The 23,763-nt window shown below is 36.9% G+C and overlaps 1 protein-coding gene across 1 annotated transcript in view; it reads right to left on the bottom strand.

Moving 5' to 3' along the window:
• ATRNL1 (attractin like 1) overlaps nucleotides 1-23,763 on the bottom strand; it is a 498,803-nt gene that overhangs the window by 457,388 nt on the left and 17,652 nt on the right. The window contains exons 2-6 of the mRNA XM_054581578.1: nucleotides 21,794-21,877; nucleotides 20,555-20,668; nucleotides 15,341-15,469; nucleotides 13,807-14,015; nucleotides 2,208-2,382 (exon numbers count right to left, since the gene is read on the bottom strand). Coding sequence (XP_054437553.1) covers nucleotides 2,208-2,382; nucleotides 13,807-14,015; nucleotides 15,341-15,469; nucleotides 20,555-20,668; nucleotides 21,794-21,877 — 711 coding nt within the window. The remainder of the gene's footprint in view (nucleotides 1-2,207; nucleotides 2,383-13,806; nucleotides 14,016-15,340; nucleotides 15,470-20,554; nucleotides 20,669-21,793; nucleotides 21,878-23,763) is intronic.

Here is a 23,763-nt window from a genome sequence, read left to right as displayed (position 1 = left end):
AACCCCAGTAAGTTCAAATAAAAAATAATAGAAATAATAAATAAATTGCACAGAAACAAAAAAAAAAGTCAGCTTTTTATTTTGGAAATAGAAATTCTCTCCATTTTTACAAAAGCAATTTGCTTTATGTATCTATTTTTATTCTTTTACATGCACTTAGCTCAGCATTATATAAATTAACCAAGAAGTACCGATTTCATATGCACGAATATATCTTGTTTATTAATCATCTGAGATTGTGTGAAATCAATCTACTAAGACAGGAGCTTCTGTAAAAATAAGGTACTACTGGTTACAGGATAAAAAATGAAAATTATTATTTGTTCTACTGGTCCAAAAATATATGCGTGAAAACAGAAGTTCCACACTGTGGACCGCAAATGCTCATCTAACAGAATTCCAGTTCAGCTGTCACCATCAAATGCTACCCTCAAATCTCTTCAATTTGCCAAAATATGCAAAAGGAAGCATCGAGCCAAGAATTCAGTAGGGCCTTGCTTAAGAAGCTCCCTATCAATTTTCATCTCCACTCTTCTATTTCTTCTTCCAACTCATCAGGAAAGGCAAGCAAGCTCCCTTCACACAAAAAAAGGGAAGGTTACCAAAAACCATTTTCAGCATTACGTTTAACTTGTTTCCTCCACTGGAGTGAGAAGGTACATGTGTATGATACAAATAAGGAACTATGATCAATTAGAACACACCTTCCACAGACTCACACTACTACACCTTCCTACCTACCAGCGTCTGCACCCAACACACTGCTTTTCGTCAAGTTACCATAAATTAGGACTTGGCAAATTATTTCTGTAAAGAGCCAGATAGTAAATACCTTAGGCTTTGTGGACCACACTGATCTTTCACATTCTTCTTTGCTCTTACAGCCCATTAAAAATGCAAAAACCATTTTACTTTATTTTTCACAGTCTTTTCATTTTAATTAATCATAGTTCATTTCCTTTTACTTTCCACATTTAAAACTCATTTCTTCAGGTTCTTTCCATATCTTAGCAATTCATTTTAATCCCACCAAGTCCTTTCAATTATTTCTACTATATTTTGCTGTCATATTGGGTTACAGAATTCTAACTGTTCACTTAAGTATTTGCCAAAAACTCTTCCTCCCTCTCTACAGAATTTATTTTATTTTGTACTTTAAATCTAGTCATAGTCCGTCATAGTTTTAAAGCAATCTCCTCTTATAAGCAGTAGAATTTCTGAATACCCAAAATTAATAGGGCTAATATTTTTGGTATGTAGGATTGCCAGATAAAATTCAAAATGCCAAAAAAACTCTGAATTTTAGATGAACATCAAGTAATTTTTAGTATAGGTAGAACCCATGCAATATTATAGACAAAATTTAAAAAGAGCATTGAAGGGCCGACTTATACTAAAAAATTATTTGTCATTAATCTGAAATTTGAGTTTTACTGGGTGTCCTGTACGTTTGTCTGCTACACCTGGCAACCTATTGGGCACACACCATTCTGATATTCTGTCCAGGGTGAGCTCTGATTGGGTGATGCCCAAGTTGCACCACTTATTACATATTAGGCATATCACTCCTGAAAACAATATTGCTAATCAAATTATTCTTCCTATTTCCTCTTTTGTTCTCTTATTATTAGACATTCATAAAATCCAATCACCAGCTAAAAGAAATCAGATAAAGCTGTCATCCGTGGAATTCCCTTTATCACCCAATCCTGAGAGGACAGTCTTGACCAGGACAATAGTACATGAATAATCTATTGTGTGATGCTGGCACTGTTCTCCCAGCAAAAGCTTGTAAAATAAGTCCAAAGTGGAAAAAGCTCAGGTAAATTAATGTACAGGACAAACTGAAAGTATTTTTGTATAAGCAATTACACTTCCTTCTGAAAAAAAAATGTGGCAGGATTCATAATGTCTAATATGGGTCTGGCCTCACCTTACTTTAAGTTAATATCTTCTTACTCAGAATTTATTAAAAGCACTCTAGAGAGGTTTTGCAAAACAAACCTATATGCACAATGACAAATATTTAACTATTGAATTCACAGATGATCAAATCAGTTCCATTCTCAAATCAGCAAATAGAACCCATCACAAAAACTAACATTCATAAATTTGGACGGTAATAAAATAGACAGTTAGGATAATCTTATTACCTGAAAAATCAGCTTAAATTATAGATGGTGAAAATCTGGGAAAAAAATACTTACTTCAGGACCATTTGAAAAGAACTGTAGTTAAAACTATATCCACCAATCACCCACATAAACTTCCCATGTAAAACTGCTTTATGGGAAGCTCGACCGACAGAAGGACTGAAGGGCTTAACAGTTGGCAGAATCCAGTAAGACTCAGTGGAAGGAACATTCAAAGAACAATCAGGACCTATTAAAAAAAAAAATCAAACAACACATTAAACAAAGAACTTGGATTATAAAAACAGAGAATATATGGATTAAGAAAATGAGTAGTTCAACGCTCATCATATTAATAAATGTACATAATAAACGGTCTAAACTATAACTTACTGGGAAAATTCTAAAACAAAATGTAATACTTATGAGGGGACAAATTATCTACTCAGTCAGACTCAAATACATTCAAATAAATAGCACAATCTGAAAGAATCATTTAAGTAATTAACATCTCTTATTTATTTTAGGCTACTAGAATATCGGAATGGAAAACAATGCACTCAAATCCCAGTTCTGTCAGTTACTACACGTGTGACCTTGAGTACCTCTCCCAGCATCAAGCCTTTGTCTATAAAACAGAAATAAAAATCTACCCTCTAGCAGGGGAGTCCAACATGCGGCCCACGGGTCACGCATGGCCCGGGACAGCTATGAATGCGGCCCAACACAAAATCGTGAATTTACTTAAAACCTTTTTGTTTGCTCAGCAGTTTGCATTAGTGTTTGTGTATTTAATGTGTGGCCCAAGACAACTCTTCTTCCAGTGTGGCACAGAGACACCAAAAGCTTGGACATCCCTGTTAAGGGTTATTATAAATATTTAATTGTTAAAATGGGGATTAAAGCATTTGTAAAGTGTATACTACTAAACTTATATAAAAATAAAATTACTTTTTTTCCCTTAGCGTTATTAAGAATAACTAAAGCTGGTATCAGTAGGGAAGACTATTATCCTCAAACAGAAAAAAAATATTATGTATACTATATTTATATTAATTAGCACAGGGTAAATCAAATACTGCAAGTATTCTAATCCATATTCATGATGTTACTCATGAGTCTTGGTTCCCTCATCTGAATGTGTAGGAGAGATCAGCGTAGAACACTGTCTCTCAAACTTAAGTAATGGAATAAATGCTCCTAAGAGAAAATATATTTTTACCAAATGAAAGGCTCATAAACAATTTTTAATTCTAATAAAACTAAAATATGCTCAAATAAAAGCTAGGGATAAACTCCTTATATTTAAAATACTTTTATAAATATAAAATCAACATAAATTTAAAATTATATGTATATATAAGCAAACTTATAAAACCAATAAACAATGTTTTTCTTTTATTAGGATAGATGATGTTGTTTTGCTCAAACTAAATCATTGGTCCTAGGTTGAAAATGATAGTAATTCTTATAGTACCTCTTCCCACATAACTTTAGGATATCTATATTATTTTGACATATCTACATATTATGTAGATATTTAGGATATCTACATAATTTTCCCATGTTTCCTTCCTCTACTCTTTAAAAACCTTTTCAATTCATATATTATGCCGTATCATTATTTGACCTTGACTTGTCCCAAAGGCATCAACACACTTCAATAATTTTCTTTTTAGCCTGCAGTAAGAAATACTGCTTGGTCCCAGTCTGCCAGTCAATACAAAGGCTGGCATTACGATCAGGTGGCATTTTTACTCAATTATGAGATCAATCACTTGATCTTAAATTTGCTTATATCAAAATTTTAGATTATCATTGAATCACAAAACTTAAAAACTTCCAAACTGGCCCTAATTTGAGAAACTTTAGCCTGTACACAGTTTTCATCTGTTTATCTGCCCATTCATTCATTCATTCATTCATCTTCAAAGTCCTTTCCAAAGCTTTGTTATGAGTCTGCATTTTTCAGGTGCAACTAGGAGCACCCTAGATTATCTCTCTGATAATGACACAACCTTTTAAGTTGGATATTAAAAATTTGCTATTTTTGAGTGAAAAGATTCTGAAGCATTTTTCGGTAATCCAAGAAATTAAAGGAACACACTGATTTAAAAAAAAAATTTTTTAATTACAATTCTGAATCACTTAGACCTCATTTAACCTGGGTTGACAAACAATGCCCCTGAGCAAGATCCAGCCCTCTCCCTGTTTTTGCAGATACAGTTTAATTAGAACACAGTATGTTCATTCATTTAAGAACTGCCTGTGGCTGCTTTCATACGGCACCAGCAGAGCTGAGTAGCAGCAACAGAGACCATAGGGTCAACACAGCCAAAAATATTTACTATGTGGCCCTTCACACAAAAGTTTGCCAGCCTCTAATTGAACTGAAGAGAATCAGAGCAGACGGACATTATGTGTAACTAATACATCTCTTGGTAGAAGTTTTGTATTTTGTGTTCTTGAAAAGGAAATGTGGATTTATTTTAAATCATCCAAGTCAGGAATAATAAGCAAATAGGACAAAATCTTATGAACAATAAGTGAGCTTGGTCAAGAACATTCGAACATGCTTTGCTCTTCTTATTTTACAACTTTTCTCTAAATTTCAAACTCTTTCTAAATAGAAAGGGAAAAGAGCTGCCATGCAAAGACACAAAGTTGGACACAGTCAAATAATGCCAGGGTGCCCCATGACAGACTGTGCCAGGGATTAACGGCACGTAAAATTCTTAAGAGGATCGGGATATATGAAATCTTCCCTAAAGAAAAATATTTCAGAGCAAGTTTGAGGAAGGCTCAGTAACAGACCCCCAAAGATATCTAGACTGTACCCTATGGAACCTGTGAATATTTTACCTTATCTGGCAAAAGGGGTTTTGAGGTGGAATTAAATGAAGGCTCTTGAACGGGGGAGTTGTTCCTGGATTACCTTCTAAATGGGCTCTACATGTAATCACAGGGGTCCTATGAAGAGGGGGAGATTTGACTCCAGGAGAAGCAGCAATGTAGCCAAGGAAGCAAGACGCTGTGCTGCTAGATGCGAAGACAGGGGAAGGGAAACGGGGGCCAGGAATGTGGGCGTGGCAGCTCCAGAAGCTGGGAAAGGCGGGGGCACGGGTCCTTCCTAGAGCCGCAGAGGGGTGTGGCTCTTACAGCGCCTGGGTTAGGGCCAGTGAAACTAATTCAGGCTGGTAACCTTGGAAAGGTAAGCTTGTGGGGATTCGTTGTAGGAGTTCCAGGACACTAATACTAAAAGCTCATTTAATTAATTAATTTCAACTAAACAGTATTTAATACGGAAAACAGGATTCCAGAGGGGTGTTTTTTTTATTTTACTCTGTAATCTAAAATATCTCATTTTTATACACAAAAGACAATAGCAGTCAACTCTTCCTATCTTTGTTACTACCGCATTTTATGTAACTTCCAGAAATTATCAGAAGGAATAATCTATAGCCAACTGTATGGATTGTTTTTATTTTACTCTGAGTTGATACATCCATGAACAGAATGAAAGGTTTATGACTAGGACTTAAATTTTTACAGAAAATTGAATCTCATAGTTTGTAGCTTTCTGCATTGTATAACTAAAATGATTTAAAATGTAAATTTATAAACTGAATATTAATTTTTTTAAACAGAAAGTAGGTTTTTCTAAGGCTTTATTTATTTATTTTTAGACAGAGAGGGAGGGAGGGAGACAGAGAAACATCAATGTGTGGTTGTCTCTCGCACATCCCCAACTGGGGACCTGGCCTGCAGCCGAGGCATGTGCCCTCACTGGGAATTGAACTGGCGACCCTTTGGTTTGCAGGCCAGTGCTCAGTCCACTGAGCCACTCCAGCCAGGGACTGAATATTAATTTAAAACACAAATAACTATAAAGAACACTTTATATACACAAAGCCTTTGCCATCCACTAAAACTCTAACATTGATATCTACATTTAAGGCCATCTGAGACTCCCTTTTTATAAAAACACATCCATGAGAAACCCCCTCCCATTGCCTAATCTAGCCCCTGAGAGGATATCGCTGCATAACTCTCCCTGCACAACTTCTGTCAGTCACTATGAGACTCTCCTCAGGATGAGTAGGTCTCAGCTGTCTTGGAAAGGATGTAATAAAATAATTCACATTACAGTAGGTTTTCATAAAAATTGAATATGCTACCTTTTCCACAGGTTATGTGTAGTTTAATAGCCCAAAGAGCATAAATGAATTTCTAATGCTGTAACGTCACGCATTAGTGACAGGCTTCTGAGAGATGGGTTTCTGGGGGAAGGGAGGCTGGTCTACAATCACGCAGTGTAGAATGATACGCTAGTCCCTCTCCAATTTATTTCTCCAGCCCCACAATCTCTCATGAATTCCTGATGTAAAGTCAAACTACCCACATGACATGTCCACTTGGATGTCTACCGATATGTCTAAGGGTCATTTCAAATGTGACATGTCCAAAACCAAAATCGCGATGTTTCTCTTCCCAGATCGGTTCCCTGGCCAGGGTTTGTTATCTCAGTAAATGGCACTTCATTCGCCGAGTTGCTCAGGGCAAAGACCTTGACTCTATTGTTGAGTTCTCTCTTTCTCCCACACCCCAAATGCAACCCACCGATAAATCCTGAACTGACGTTCATTAGATCCGCAGGGATCCAGCCTCTCCAGCTGTCCGAACATGGAAATGCTCCGATGGAGTAGATGCTGCGCCACATACCCAAGTACCTAGGCTCCCCTTCCTGGTTCCCCTGGCCCCTTCTGAGGCGACCCAGGCCTCTGCGCAATGGGCAACTGAAGGCACCGCACGGCTCGTCCCAGACCCTGCTCCAGGCTCAGGTCAGCATCCACTGTGATCAGTTGGTGTCTGAGTATCCATACCTTACCATTATAAATATTTTTAAATCCTATCACCTCAACCAGATGCCAACCACTGACATCTTCCTTTAGCACTAACATCCTACTCCAAGCCACCAGCCACTCTCACCTGGACTATTGCAATAGCCTCCAGACAGGTCTCTCTGTGTCCATTCTTGCTTCCTTCCTGTCACATTCAACTCTCCACAATGTAACCAGAATAATTATAAATATAAATCTACGCTTATCATTTCCCCATTCAAAATCTTTCAATCACTTCCCATCATACTTAAAATAAAATGAAAAATCCTGAACAGTCTACAACCCCTACATGATATGTCTCAGTATACACTTATTGAATGAATGAATGAATGAATGAACATAACCTTAGAGCCATAAATGATTAAAAGCGTGAGCATATAGTCAAACCCAGCTTTCTTAAATACTAGCTGTAAAACCTTGGATGAGTTACTTAACTTCTCTAAGCTTCAGTTTAATCATGGAGATTACAGCTAAAAGAATATAGGATTCTGTGAATATAAAATGAGATTGTACTTAATACTATAATAAAAGCTTCATAATAGTAACTTTATTGTTATTATTAAGTCAATCCCCTCATTTTATACACAAGGAGACTAAGTATAATTAAGCCTACAGGCAAAATAAGTTAATGAAGACTAGGGTTATCAGATAGTATAAATATACATGCCCAAAGAGAACAGTAAAATTTCAAGCAAAAAAAAATTCCTATAATCACAAGTAAATCCAATTAGTAGATAATAGCAAAGGAAAAAACCTAGAATAAAGTAACTACAAAGTTTTAGAAGTTTTTTCAAAGCAATCCCATAACTACTGAATTGCATTCTGTCTTCCTTCCCCAGGTATTGTAATTGTTTTGCACTGAAAAAAGTTTCCTTTAAGGAATCTGTCTCTGCTTTTATAATGGAAATCAGTACAAAAATTTTTATTTCTTTTACACAAATTAAATTTATAAAATGACAGTTTCCATAAAGGAGGATAAAAATTTAATGTCTTCAAGTGAGTGAAACAGCAATTCCCCAAAGGTGCCTCAAATTTATGAACAGACTGATACATTAATATCTGATATTCCCAGAAACACTATAACTGCTGTGTGCAAAGACACAGAATGGAAAACATAGCAGTAAAACTTGATCTCCTCCAACAATGAGACAGTTGCATTATTTCTTTTACTGATTAATATTTTAACAGCAGGCTTTGATTTTTCAAAGCAAGAATGAGCCTGAGTGGAATTTCTTTACATAATTTAAAGAAGGAAAAAAAAAACAAAAATAAGGGATTTTCAAGGAGAAAAATCTTGCTCCAGAATTTTAGGCTTTTTTTATTATGTATGTATGCGTGTATTTATTATTGTACTGGTTTCCATCGCCATTTATCGCCTTTATACCTTCTTCCACCTCCACCCACCTACCCCCGCCCCCAAATCCCCACACTGTTGTCCATGATCTTGAGTCCTTTTCCTTTTTGGCTCAATCCCTACCCCCAACCCAGCTCCTCAGAGCTGTCAGTCTGCTCTCTATCTAGACTTCTTTGTGATACAGTTTTGGTTCATACCTTTAATTCATATTCAATCTGTGCCATCATGAAAAAAAATATTTATTTTCTATTAAGGCACATAGGTAAAGGGCCAAATTTTATTTACTTTCTTGTTGCAGTTCTCAAAAACATGACATACGCTACTAACTTTGAACCACATCAAATGCAGGTTGTTAAGCTGCGTTTCTGTGAATAACTCCACAGAGTTTAAATGTACATTCACTTCTTTTACTTTAAATAACTCTAGTGACAGAGAAATATATATAAAACCTCTAAATGTATCCCTAGGGTTAGTTGTGCCATTAGATTTCTTTAGCTGTAACCCACAGGAACTAATTTTGGCTAGGAAAAATGGGAATTTCCTGGAAAAATATGGAGAAATTCAGAGAATTCTACAAAGAGACTGACAAACTGAATTTCATCCAGACAGGTGTCTGGGCATCTCTTCCCAGCAACACTACTCTCAATTAGTGAAAGGCAATTTCACAAACAGAAATGGGGTTGCTAATAGGAAAGGGAAAATATGCTGAGGAAGGAGATTTTAGGAGGGGTATATGTAACTTCCATGTATCGTTTCAGAAACAGTCTTATGATTTAATATGTGTATGGAATCTGAAGTTCCTCAATGACAGGCAAAATGAGATAACATCAATACAAGAGTTCTATCTTCTAATATCCTTAGTAAAATTTTATTTTGTTTCAGTCGCCAAAGTATTCTAAACATTTTCTAGGTCATAAAACCAATCTCCAAAGGCCTGGCATCAATATTAGTGTACTTTAAATGTCCACAGTTAGAATGTTAACAGGACAATGAACAATGAACTGTGTGAGTGGTAGACATTAGACTAGGTCTGTCCCAAGAATACTTGGTTCTTAAAGTGTAGGAGAACGATACTATTACAGTATGAAAGGAAACTTCCCTTCTCTTAGCAAAGATCAGTGGTTACCAACTTATTATTTTAGAGTTGTGGAAAGCTTGAAACAAAGCTTTCCAGACTTCGATTCTGATTAATCAAAACTGACAAATACACAGTTAGCTAGGATTGAGAGCAGGATTTGCTTACCCTGCTTACCTAAGTCAGAGGCCACAAAACAAGTGGTTTAAGTATTTCAATGTTAGGTAACCTTCTACAGGGAAGGAACCTAGGTGTTTTGCACAGAATATTCTGTGAAATGGGTTGTAACTCACAGCTCTTACACACTATCCTAAAGTAACTACCTATGTCCTAATATATTGTATGACTAACCCAGGAAAGATTACTTTTGGATAAAATATCCATGATTTTGAGTCCAAAGATTTTATATTTTTCTAAAATGAACAAAATTACCAAGTCTGAACAACTGCAATGATGCCTTGGCGTTTAAGTGTGTTCTGGTAGTCAGTACTGCCACCCGATGGCAAATGGTAAAATCCAAAACCGAAAGACTGCAGCGAACATGCAATAAAGGATCCAAGCACCAAATGCACTTTACCAAATGCACCAAGCAAATAAAATTCACTTTAAGCACTCAGTAGTTCCTCCCAATATTTAAAATTTCATTTTCTGTGCCAAGCAAATTACATAACTTCCTGGAGGACTAGTCTTCTCAAACCTCTGTACTGGAATGTCCACATGCTACTATACTAACAATCTAATACATTTCTAATTCATGTATTTAATCAAAAAATAAAAATAAATTGAGCACCCACTACACATCCGGCACTACAGAAGGTGCTGGGGACACAAAGGTGATCAAAACACAATCATGTTAACTTCATGGGGTTTGTATGCCAGTAGGAAAAATAATCCAAGAATCACACAAACATAAATGTGACAGATGGTATAAATAAGGCGGAGCACCATGAAAGTATGTGACGGGGAGATCTGACCTGGGCTTAGAACGCTGCTGCGGCGGGGCTGCTCTCGGAGGAGGTTCAGCCTGTGAAAGGCCTCGGGGCAGGGAGGCGCAGAGGGCATGCCGGAAACTGCAGTAAGGCCAAAGGGCGGCTTTAAACGGAGAATCAGGGCCACTATACAAAACCATCAAATAGCAGGACTTACATATTCAGGTATTATCTTTCAACCAATGCTCTGAAGGCAGAAAACTCCAATCCTTCTATGAGAACTGTCTGAACTGGATTGAAAAGAAACACTGAAATCCTAGAGAATATCCTAAAGACATTTAAAGGGACTGAACGGCAGGAGTGAGCAGGACATTCTGGAACAGGAAAGGAATAAGGGCGATCTTCAAACGGTTAGGGATCTGCCTGGTATCTAAAAGATGGTAACCTGTTTTTCATCTCTACAGTGTAGGGGAAAACATGTCCTGTTGCACTGGATTAAGAAAAATCATCCCGGAAGCCTGCTGGTTTGTCTCTTTAACCTGTCTAATCTGAGCAAACATTGCACGCTGCAAAGTTTTTCTGAGTAGACAGGAAAGAGCTACTGAACCCATTCTTCATCAATTAGGGCAAAGATCTATACTTTAAAATCTTTTATTGAAATGTGTTTAAAATAAAAATGCTTTTCAAAGTTGCCTTTTTCCCTCCTTTGACTTATTTAAGACTTAATACAAATTTCATTACGTGAAAAATGTCACAGACACAGATGAGTCCACACAGGTCCCTGTCCTTTAAGGAATCTATGTAATATGCATATATCGTTGGCAGGTGGACATTATGACAAAATTTAAACATCATAAAAGAAACTTGTACGCCATTTAAAAATGCTGCATTTAGCATTTTCTCTGTTCTCTACTACTTTAGCTTTTGGGTTTCATAAGTACTTCCTGCAGGAAAAGGCGGACAATTGACTTTAATGGTGCTATCTATCCTTAGAATACACTCTTATATAATTTGGAAAAATGCCTCAAATGATAGAAAGGATGAAAGTAGATGGTTAAGGAAGAAAGAGTTAGATGAGAAGGTTAGGGGAGAAGCAGGGAGCAGTGCTGGCTGAGAAGATGTCTCAGGAGGCGCTCCCCACAAAAACTAAACTGAGAAAACCAGGAGACAGGCAGGTGGGTGGGGCCGGCCCTTGAGAAGGGTTTAGGAAGGGGATTCAAGACTTACTACGAAGCTAGATTTTTCCTCTGTGTTCTCTTCATAAAATCTCAATTTCTACACTACAACACGTATGTTTTTTAATACTAGAACAGAACGAAACAGAATGACCAAAGTTAACCAACATAAAAGTATAAAATGTAATGGAAACAATCTGTTATTTTTAACCCAAAGAAGCCAGTTCCAAATAACACATTACAAAAACCTGTGCCAGATTTTGACACTCAGAAAGATGGCCTCCTTCGCTCTCATTTTCAAATATCTCTAGTTCTTTGATCATTTCCCAGATGTTCTGGAAACAAATCTCTTCCTCCCCCCCACCCGCCCCCACTCCCCGCCCCAGTGGTTCCTACACATTCTTCACATCTGAAATGAAGCCCTCATCCTCCTCCTAACAATTTTGGTCATAATCCCAACTTCCTTAAATACAGACTCAGGGATCAGGTCTGAAGCTCAAAGGAACCAAGCAACATCTTAGCAAGCACTCCACCCTCAAGGCATTCCATTAATTCAGAGATCAATTCTTTAATTAATAAGAATTAGTAATGGTACAAAATATGTAGGATTGCTATAATATTTTATAATTTACTTAAAAACGTCTCTACACATAAAACTATTCATAGTATCACTTTGTTTCTCCTTCTCCATTTCCATTGGCTAATAATCAAGAATTTTTATGATTTGAGGCATTACTCAGGAGAATAATAAAATGTGAAAGGCCAGAACAACAAAAGATAGCACGTTGAACCAGACCTATACAACAAAACCCTGAGAAAATAAAGCATTTCAAAGAAGGATGAATAAGAGTACAGAATGACAAAGCACAGATATGTTCATAGAGAACAGTATACACAAACGTTTCCCCTTTTGTTTTCAAGACTGTTGAACTAAAACGAGGGTGAGCAGCGGGTGTGAAAAACACTACATGTGTGAGCTCTACCTGTCTTCCCCCAGCCTTAGTCTATGTATATTCTTGCTATCCCATGTTCTCCTGAAAAAATAACATTATTTTAGTTTCAAGACTGAAATGAAAAAAAAAAGAACGATACTTCAAGGCACTCTATAGGAGAAGAAAGGTCACAAATTATTAGAATAGCCACTTAATAAAAGACAAGGCCCTATAATTGAGGAACATTAAGAAATTCCTTTCTGTCATAATCATACTGGGTAATCAAATTCAATTCAATAAGTAATCACTGGTATTTTGTGTGGCTGGAGTAACTAATCTTTTAATGAGATAACATGGGTTTGAGATGGGCATAATTTTCACAAACCCTAAAATAACTCCCTAAAGTAAGCTCTCGGCATACTCACAGCAAGACGTTTTTAATACTGATCGCCAGAATGATGGATTCAACTGTGACAACTGCGTTCGCTTCAGTTTTTCCTTCGGTCTGATAGCCACTATTGCTCCTACTGCTACCGCTATATTATAACACATGAATATGTCACTTGCTAATATGGATTGTCTATGTCAAAGTTCCCTCCACCACCAGAATTAATATATTTGCACAAAATAAGCTCTCGATATGTAAATATAATGAGCACGAAGTAGGCTGTGGGTGGGTAAGTATATGGATAACAGGCCTCTCTTCGTCTAATTTCACAATGACGGAATTTATTATTTTATACTAAATATTTAAGTATACTAAAACTCTTCAATGTAGTCTAAAAGTAATCTTTAATGATAGACATGTATAAAAACTGTTTAGAAATCCTTCTTCAGGAATCTTTTGCATTAAGTAGCTGAGATACGCTTCTCTGCTTTTTAAATATGCTATGATCTTTTAAAAAGAGCCACAAGAGGGCAGTATTTCCTAAGAAATGTTTGTTACAGGCACCTATGTTTTTGCAATAAACTATTTACCCATCATAAATCAAATTTGAAAGCACCACATGTTCATTTCAATCAAGTTATCAAATCTTTAGAGATTCATAAGGACCACACACCTACAATTTAAAAAGAGCTTCATACATCACTCAATTCTCAAAAGAGCGTGCAGACAAAATCTACACCAATTCTATTTTGAAGAAGCAAACTATTAAGAAGCTGATTGTTAACTGAACAGTCTAAAAACAAAGCCAAGAAATGCAATTTGGGTGTTGCAAACTTTAGCAAAACAGATGAGTGTAGATTTGCAGTAATCTCTCAGATACGTGAACCAGTTTCAAAATGCGTGACATCATGCGAGCTTACCTTGCCAGCTATCGTTGCAGACACACGATTTTTCTCCAGTGAGGTCACAGTAACCATGATCCGGGCTGCCGCAATTGGCTTTACAGTAGGGAATATCACACGCTTCGCCCTTCCAGTATTTATCACATTCGCAATACACTTGACTTGGAACAGAGACACTGGTTGTACACTTCCCATGACCAGAGCAATTGTTAGGACAAGAATTGATTCTGTAAAATGTAACGCGTATATATTCGAATTCAAGATAACGGAACAAGATTCCTGCTTGATATTTTGTAAGTTTTATCATTTTATGTCGTCTTATGTACCTCATTTACCACAATTTCACAATGTGACTTCAACTTCTTACTCTGTACCCTTTGACCCCTAATGCAATTCAGTTATATTTATTTGCAACTGGCCTTAGCCCTTCCGGTGAGTTTACTTGGCTACCGAGACTCCAGACTTCCGGGGACCGCACCTGCAGGATACATACAGTTCCAAGCACAATGCCCTGTAAAGGTCTAAGTACTCAAACGCTTTGACTATATATTTTACAGAAAAAAAAATAGATAAATTCACAAATACCTGAGACCGCAGGAGAAGCCAAGATATAACTTGTTATATAATATTTAAATAGCATGCTACCATCTATATGCTGTTATGTAGAAATGAGATGTTTGTCAAAGATTATTTTAAGGCCCTTTAACCAACTCGTAAATTCTACTATAATCTATTCTCCTTTGCCTACACACTTGAGACAAATACATGTTACGATAAATTTCTGATTCAAGGTATTTGGAATGTTTTATTCCTGGTGAAAATTCTCTGGTTGTCATTTTCTACACTCATAAAAAAAATAAGAACAAAAAGTATACTGAGTTCCTCTGTGCCATTCCTAGGAAAGCACCTGAAAGCATCTCTGGCTACTTCACGTTGCCCTTGGACTTTATATTGTCATTATATATAAATAATGTCAGACATATAATAGATTTTCAGTAAATATTATTTTTGTTTTAGAGGAGACAATGACATAACCACCTACCTTATCTCCTAAAGCCTCGATTTCCTCCTAAGTAAAATGGGAAAAATTCCCGCTTGACAGAATTGCTGTGACAAGAGTTAAAGAGTATAATAGACACAGAGCTCCCAGGGCAGCCTGGGGGCGGGGGAGGGGGAGGACCGCAGCCCCGCAGCCCCCACCCTGGGGCCCAGGAAGGCGGGCACTCCCTGCAACCCCGCCCGCACACCCGCTGCGAGCCACCCTGCGCTGGTTTCTACTGGTTTCATCATTCCGCGACCGTTTCAAAGTTCGTAATTCATTTTCAACCAAATGTGCAACCACAATGCCCTAAGACTTAGAATTCACCCTAATGCAAGCTTAGACAGTGTTTTGAGGCATGTTGTTAACATTTTAGGTCACGAAGAGATCCTATGCATTTTGAAACTCGACACACAGGCCCGTTCCTCGCATATAAGATATTTACAAAAACAATGAACGCTTTTAAGTCAAATTATAAAAATCATCACAGTGTGAAATGTAACAAATACTTACGAATAAAAAATGTTGAAACCAGTTAGATTATATGCAGCATCGCTAAAAAAATGTAACAGTGCATAGCCGGACGTTGTAACAACTTCAGGCACACTTTCGTTTCCCCGGATTTCGGGGACGATCAACCCACTGTAAGAGAGCGAAATTCAACGTTGTGTGTATTAACATACATACGACTGCTAATCACATCAAATTTACTCAAAAGTATTCTTGTCAGAATCGCTATCTCTATGAGGACAGGCAACGAGACGGAGAATAAAGCGAAAACGGGTTCCTATCCGTCCCCTGCCAGGCGGCCCCTCCGCAGCGGACACCCCACTCGCACGCGCCCCGACGCCACCGCACTCTGTTCTCCCCTCCCCGTTCGGACTGCGTGCCCCGTTTCTCCCTTTATCCTGCTCTCCATCCTCTCCTAATACCACAGGACGGTCTCCTACTTGCCTTCATATACGAACCGTCCCGTAAAGCCACCCTGGTACTCTAACAAGTGACCCTGTCGCTCCACTTGTTCCCCCTGGTTAAGAATTCCGGGGAAGCTGGAAGAAACAGACCCCACACCAGCTAAGTGACTACAGTGACATCCTAGCGAAAGCTGTTCGCTTCCAATGTACTATTCCAGGTGTTTTAGGTCCCCTCAAAGTATACACTTCTTATATTTCCTTAAAGTTTTGCTTACCAACACAAATTACATTAATATAGAACTATTCCAAAAATACATCGTTACTCACTTAAGACAACACGCGCGCAGGCGCGCGCACACACACACACACACACACACACACACACAAACTAACTTGGGGGGAATTAAATGTGCAAAATGAAAAGTTTAAGTTAATAACAGGTACTTCTCCCTTTTTTAAGCCTGTTTGTTCACGGAGAAAAATTACATATCATCATTTACTTACACCATACTGGTCTCTCGAAATCTGTGAAAACATGCAATATGAGAAAAAAAGGACGCTGCTAACGACAAATTGCGCTACTCACAGCAGGCCACTCCTTTACATACTGTTAAGCCTATGTTTAGGCACCACTGGGAACTAAACTCCCCCATTCAAAGCATATTTGAGAGAACAAAATAAAATATTATAGTCAATTTATTTGGCAAACATAGCCTCAAAAACAAACAAAAAGTAATCAACTCTTGATGCTTTCAAAATTATTACAACTACTAGCTTATGTCTGTGAAGGAACAAGAGGTTTTGAAAAAGAGACTGTCCACAGAGTTCAAATTCCGTAAAACCAGTCTTAGTTGCACATGTGTATTTTTCACTGGAGTTGGATTATATCAAAATGAGTACTTTGCTAAAAACAATATTCCCAAGCCTTTATAATGAAAACAGTTAATGTCTCTGAAACAGATTTTTTAAAAGATTTATTTGCCTGGTTGTTTATTTATCAGTATTTGTAAAGCATTAAATAAATGAGGGTTTCCGCCTCTTGCATGACACACCATGCCATTTGGACCAGCCAACCCCGCCTCTGACGTCAACTAGAAAAGTGACAAATTATATAAAAACAAACAAATCAGCCTGAATGTCCTGGAGAACTGAGAGGACAGTGTGCCCAGGCGCTAAGGCCCTTCCTCCTTACAGATGTTTGCTGATTTCAAAGTTGGAGGAGGGGTCTCAAGGGCTGAGCTGCTGGGCTGTGGCGCCGGGCTAGGGAAACAAAGTGTGGAAGCCAGGGCCTCCCTTTGACCTGAGACCCCACAAAGAACAGAAGTAAACGTGACCTAGTAAAAGACAGGGCCTCCAGGGGATGGCGCGGAAACTTGGGTGGGGGTCACCGCGACGCCTGAATTGGGATTCCATTGACCGTGCATTGTTCGCGTCCCTAGGCTCCCGCGGCAGGACTATAATCTCTTTCTAGGGCTCAAATTATTATTGCATGTGACTTTACAGACATGATGCCCAGCACATGATTGTCCACCATGCAATAGAAATAAATAACATTTCTCCAATCCAATCCATTCCCTGCAACCTAAGAAGTCTCTCCTCCAAGGTCCAATTTCTTTAGTGAGCTGTACAAGAAAGCAATGCTGCAGTGATTAAGGGATTATAAAATCCAAGCTCATATTCCGATTCCCTCGCTTACCAGCTAGGCAACCTTGGGTCCCTCACAGAATCTCTCTGTGCCTCAATTCTTCATTTATAAAATAGCAATAGTAGTGCCCGACTAACAGGTTATCGGTGAGGATTAAATGAGTTAATGTACATAAAGAACGCTTGCACACTGCCTGCCATATAATGAGCATTCAGTAGACATTATTGACTAGTGTTGATTGGGTCATGTGGCTCCTACCTCTCTATTTACATTCCCTATGATCAAGTTACTCATGACTGCTTATCATTTTCTGCTATCCCAAAATATAATGTTCTTTAGTATGTCTATGCCTTTGTGCACATGTTTTTCCCTTTCCAAGTACCCTATCTGGTCCTCATCCTTTACCTATCCTTCTTCTACTCACAGCGAAATTCACCGTGAAGAACTAGTTACTTCTTCTGAAATCATATGGCGCTCTCCGAAACCTGATCACAACATTTATTGTGCTGTGTAAGAAAAATCTGCTTTCCTGCTGCCACCAGTGACTAATTGCTATATCGTCACATACCCTCCAAAGCCTCGGAATTCCCCAAGGGATAGGCGTGGCTCTGTTATTCATGGTGCGCCCTGACAGTTTATGGTGACGAGGTGACTCGCAGTGGGTCCCTATATAGTTCAGGCTGATGAGATGACTCAGGATGGAAGCTGGCCACTCCGGGAAGACCAACTATGTGGTGCAAAGGGCTGGGACTTCGAGCCACAAGAAATCAATCTGACTTCCAAGGAGAGTGGGGGTCAGGCTAGAGATTGAGTTCAGTCTTGTGGCCAATAATTCAATCAATCATGCCTATATAATGAAACCCTAACACAAACTCTAGACACCTGTGGCACAGGTGAGCTGGTGACACATTCACGTGCTGGGAAGGTAGCACATCCTGAGGGTACAGATGTTTTGTTGATCATCCTCCCAGACCTCTCCCTATGTGTCCCTTCTCTTGGCTGATTGTGATTTTTATTCTTTATAATAAAACTCTAATGATATGTGGAGTGCTTTCCTGAGTTCTGTGAGTCATTCTAGTGAATTATTGAACCTCAGGGCGTAGCGGGCACCCCTAAATTTGTAGCCAGCTGGTCAGAAGTGCGAGCAACCCGGGAACCACTGAACTCTCAGCTGGTGTCTGAACTAAGGGCAGTTTTACGGAGGGCTGTGCACATAACCTGTGAAGTTTGGCCCAACCCCAGGTGGTTGGTGCCTGAAGTCATACAGGGGTGCCCAACCTTGTGGCGTCTCTGGGCCACACTGGAAGAAGAAGTGTTGTCTTGAGCCACACATTAAATATATTGTGCCATGTAATCACAAAAAGAAAAAATCTCATATGTTTTAAGTAAATTTACAATTTTGTGTAGGGCTACATTTACAGCCATCCTGAGCTGCATGTGGCCCACGGGCCACAGGCTGGACACCCCTGGACCTTATTTCTCCCTACATCCTCCAGGCTTATGATAGCCTCTGGAACTGAGTAGGCTATCAAATGTTTGTCGAATCGCAAATACTTATACAGCTGGAATAATTTAGGCAATTAGATTCTGAATGTTTAGCATTGTAAAATACAGCTTAGCTTTTAAGTCAATAAACTATCAAGGGCTAATCCTGACTCTACCATCTATTACATGTAAACTTAATTTATCTGAGTCTCAATTTTCTCAACTGTAAAATGGAGATAACAGTGATTCTTCCACAAGACCCTCATTACACAGCATTTAAACTGCCTGCTACAGTGCTCAGCATCAAGTGGACGTTCAATAAGCATAACTGTTTCATCTCCCTTGGGACCACTAACAGAAACACTTGCTAATGAAAGGTCACTGTTCCATCTTCACAGTAGAATACTAAATCCCATCCTGCTGCCTTACGAAAGTGTCCTGTAGCATCAAGAAAGGGCAGGAAAGAGTGTTAACGGACCACTATTAATTAACGCAAAGTCATTACAACTACGAGAAAAATAAAAGAAAAGCCGCACATCTAAATGATGGTCAGTCAATAGTGTCCTAAAAATAGAGCAATGATAGCAGAATGACATCTAAATTGCTAAAAATAAGTGTATGAACCCAGGACCTTGTCTGTTGCAATGAATTATCTTACAATGTAATTATTCACAAGGCTCTACTCTGTTTTCTATCTACTGTCCTTAGATGAAGGGCATTCATGGCTACTCTTTATGTAGTTTTCACACAACTCAAAAATTAAGTTCTAGAAGTATTCTGAGCGACAGCAATGTCACACAAGTGTCTAAGCTCCAAGGAGTCACTTTGAATAGTTACTTGGAAATAAAAGTCCTTACATGTTTGTCCAAAAAAAAAAAAAAAGTTCACATTCCTGAAAAACCAAATATTTGTAACATAAATAGTAAAAAGAAAATGAAACATTTTGAAGGAAACAATAAACTGTTATCTATGTCTAAATTTTTAACAATGATTTAACATATAAGAGATACTGTGTACATAAAAAAAGTAAGGAAAAATGTAATGAATAACTGGTCAACAATCACATTAGTTAACTTACACATAAAATCTACACCACATGTTCTTCATTTTTCCTATGTCTAATATATTTTCTCATATTTGTAAGACATTCTGTAATAATTTGTATATACAAACATAAAGATTTTTAAATTGATACTAAAATTTTTGTGATTTTAAAATTAAATCTAACTACTAATATTGTGAAGCAACCGAAATTCCTAAATTTTAAGAACTGATGGACATACTTTCTTTATTAAACCATTAAATAACCATTTTATAAAAATTTAAAATGTTATCATTTTGCTAAAATAAAAAGATAACTATTATATATATATTTTTTCTTTTGTCAGCTAAAACTCACATTAATCTGTCCAAATAGCTCTCAAAACATCATCAACTCACTTTAAAAGAACACACTATATACAGCAAAAATAAAGGACAATCATTAAGAAATCTCCATTTCTGATATGACTTTTTTATATTTACTACATCAATACTGACATTATTACATAGACAACTAAGTTGACAGTCAATATCTCTGCAAATTTATTGTGAAATACAGGGCAATATATATTTAAAATTAATGAATTATACATAGTTACTTTTCTAAAACTGTAAGTTCATCAATGAAGCACAAGCACTCACCTAAGCACAGCTATTAAAGGTGCATATATTGAATCTCCATCATAAACATACATATGATCCCAGCTACATTCTGTAGCAAAATGGTTGAATCTTAATCTTAACACTGCATTTGGACTAAAAAATAAAATAAAATATTATAAAATTAATATGTAATATACAAAGAACACACTGAAGAAATTTTAGGTAGAGTATTTTATTAAAATCTATTTACAGATAATTTAGCTATAAATCAGTATAAAAGACTGGTAAGCAGTTATATCTAATTTGTAAAAAAAAAAAAAAAAGACATGCAACTTTAAAATCTATTAACAGGCCATATGTACATATCGTCATTTTCTAAAAATTCAGCTCACAGAAAATGTTCTATTGATTAAGGTGGAGGTTAAATAGATTGCATATATAACTGAAACTTTATTGAACTGTATACTTAATATGGGTACATTTTATTGTATGCAAATTGTACTTGAATAAAGTTGAATTTTAAAATTCAACACTCAAGAAGCAACTTTTCATATTTCTACACAATTTTTAACTGGAGGCCTGAATAAGGTCTTCAGATTGAAACCTTTGACTGAAAGGTCTCAGTATGATATATTATTAACAAGTAAAGAAAATGAGACCATAGATGCACAAGGAATTAATAACTTTTAATTTCTAAAAAACTTTTTAAATAACCCCCAAAATACTAGTTTTCTAAATACACTCTTTAAAAAATCATAAAATGGTTCAAACAATTCATATCAATTCATTTATGATCCATTCACAATGTTTAAATAAATTCAGTCTCAAGCCCTTAATACTGAAAAAATACCTATAAAATGATAATTCACTCGTCTCTATCAAATGTTTTTTTAAACACCCTTAGAACTAAAATGCTGAATAATATGAACCAGTGGTATAATCCAGCATGGAATATTTTTACTTTCTATGGAATCTTCAAATTCCACAACAAGATGTTTAAAAGAAACAAATAATGCCTACTTGATTCAATGCCACACTAACATAACCAAAAAATAAAATATATGTAAAAATTAAACTAATCACAAGTAAATGGGTATTGTAGTTTATATTAAACATATCTAAAAGTTGTAAATCCTATAAAAATATCACGAACGTTTTTCTAATAATAAGCAATTAAGTAAACTATAATTATAAGCTTGTTATACTTTACTGCTTTAACAGTGATATGATCATCTTTTTTATCATTTCAGAACAAGTATACCCAAATTGTATACTTACTAGCCTTCAATTAGCCATGTACATTTAGTTTTATACTTATAGTTAATTGGACCATCTGTTAAATATCCAGAAGGTTCTGTTAACCTAGAAAACAAAACCATGTAAATAATTACCTTAAAGCAACTTAAAGAGATACAGTAGCATAAGAAAATTTAAAAGACATTAAAGCAAAAGCAGTTTACAAAAAAAGAAGAGGAAGAAGTTGTTTACAACTTAGAATATTTTTCAAATTGCCACGTATTTCTCTACATCTCAAAAGAATTTATTTTGGATTTCTTAAAAGACTTGATGTATTAAGACTGTTCCATTTTACATAGTGGGAAAATGCACTAACGACTGAATATTGTGTTGATGGGTTGAATGTTGATGCAAAATAGATTAAGTTAAATTTCTTCTGCACAAAAAAAGTAGGTGGAGGCAAAAGAAGGAAAATCAAATGCACTTTGCAAAATGCAGATCTATGGAATACAGAAAGAGTGTATGTGCCTACTACCGTCAGAGCTACATTGTTAGCTATGTTTGTTTTTCATGCACAAGGAGTGTTTAAAGTAGCCATCACAGACTTACTGAGTTTGGCAACCTGTTTTCATTATCATTTTCTCTTGCCTACACAATTTTCAGATTTTAAAAATATTTAAAAGAGGATCCCAATCCAGTTCATTTTGTTCCCCTTAGTTCCAGCCTAATTATTTTATCAAAGAAAGACCATATTTTAAATAATTAAAATAGCTTCCCATTTAGCCTTTATATATTTCTATATGAATACAAACATATATGCACTTCAGAGCTTATCAGTCTTTATATATTAACATATACATTCACAGGTATACACACATATATACACACACACACAGATATCATGGTTACTATCTAGTTTTAGATAAAATTAAATTTTCCTTATACAATAGAGTCTTAAAAACATTACGATAAAAAAGTATCATCTATCCAAATCAAGGCTGACGGAAAGGTCAGTCAATATGAATGTGACTTTCATAATCCCTGCCAAGTTACTTTGGTCAACAAGGGGGCTAAATCATGCTTGGAAAAGTTTTTGAAGAGCAAAAGATAAATTTCAATGTTCTCAAATTAAAGTGATAATCAATTGAGCATTTTCTACATGCCAGGTACTACTGTTAGTGCATAATGTGTTACCTCATTATAAAATCCCCAAAACCTTGCGAGATAGTTAAGTAGTTGCTAATCCCATACTGAAGATGAGAAAACAAAAAGCACAGTTAAATAACAGGTTAAATAACTTGTCCTGATTTTTCACTTCCAATAATACCAGATGAGGTAATCCAGACAAACCCGCCACTGAGGACAACTTAAAAAACTAAGGAACAATTCTAAAATCTAAAAAGCATGCTGTAAGTAACAAAACGGTAAGATCTGCCAAGGCAAGATCAAGAAGTTGCAAATTCCAGGCATTCAGAGCGGCTTTTGCTCCGCAGAGATCTGTCCAGTCAGAAGACACTGCCAAAGGCTGAGAGTGCTCTTGGCAGCCTCGGCAAGGGAGGGGGCAAAGGCTGGAGGCAGCGGCCTGGGAAAGGCAGGGCTCGACTAAACAACATGGCACTTTGAACGGGGACACAATGACGTGCTCTTGGGGGAAAGGTGTACCTGAAGTAAACTAGCCCTTCCGTGGATGAGTCGGTGGGGCAACGGCAAGCCCCAAGACTCACAATTGGCTTACAGTGATAGGAAAACAGCCAAGGCGTCTAACAGGAGAGACGAAAATATTCTCCAAAGAAAGATAACATCATCGTAGGTCTCAAGTTATTTCTACCTATAATTTTTTTAAAATAAAAATGTCTAACATGATTGAAACTAATTAGTCATAAGAAGATACAGGACAACAAAATAAGCACCAACAGAGAGCAGGAAGAGACCTGAAGGTGTTCTAATTATGAGAGTGATCAGATGCAGCCTATCAAACAAACAGGCTTTACTAAGTTCACAAAGACAAAAGA

Source organism: Pteronotus mesoamericanus, unplaced genomic scaffold (genome assembly GCF_021234165.1).
Source record: "Pteronotus mesoamericanus isolate MK-2021 breed Mesoamerican mustached bat unplaced genomic scaffold, CSHL_Meso_final contig_657, whole genome shotgun sequence".
In the NCBI taxonomy this organism is placed as follows: domain Eukaryota; kingdom Metazoa; phylum Chordata; class Mammalia; order Chiroptera; family Mormoopidae; genus Pteronotus; species Pteronotus mesoamericanus.
The sequence above is the reverse complement of the archived record's forward strand: the minus strand, read 5'-3'. Positions and strand labels throughout refer to the sequence as shown.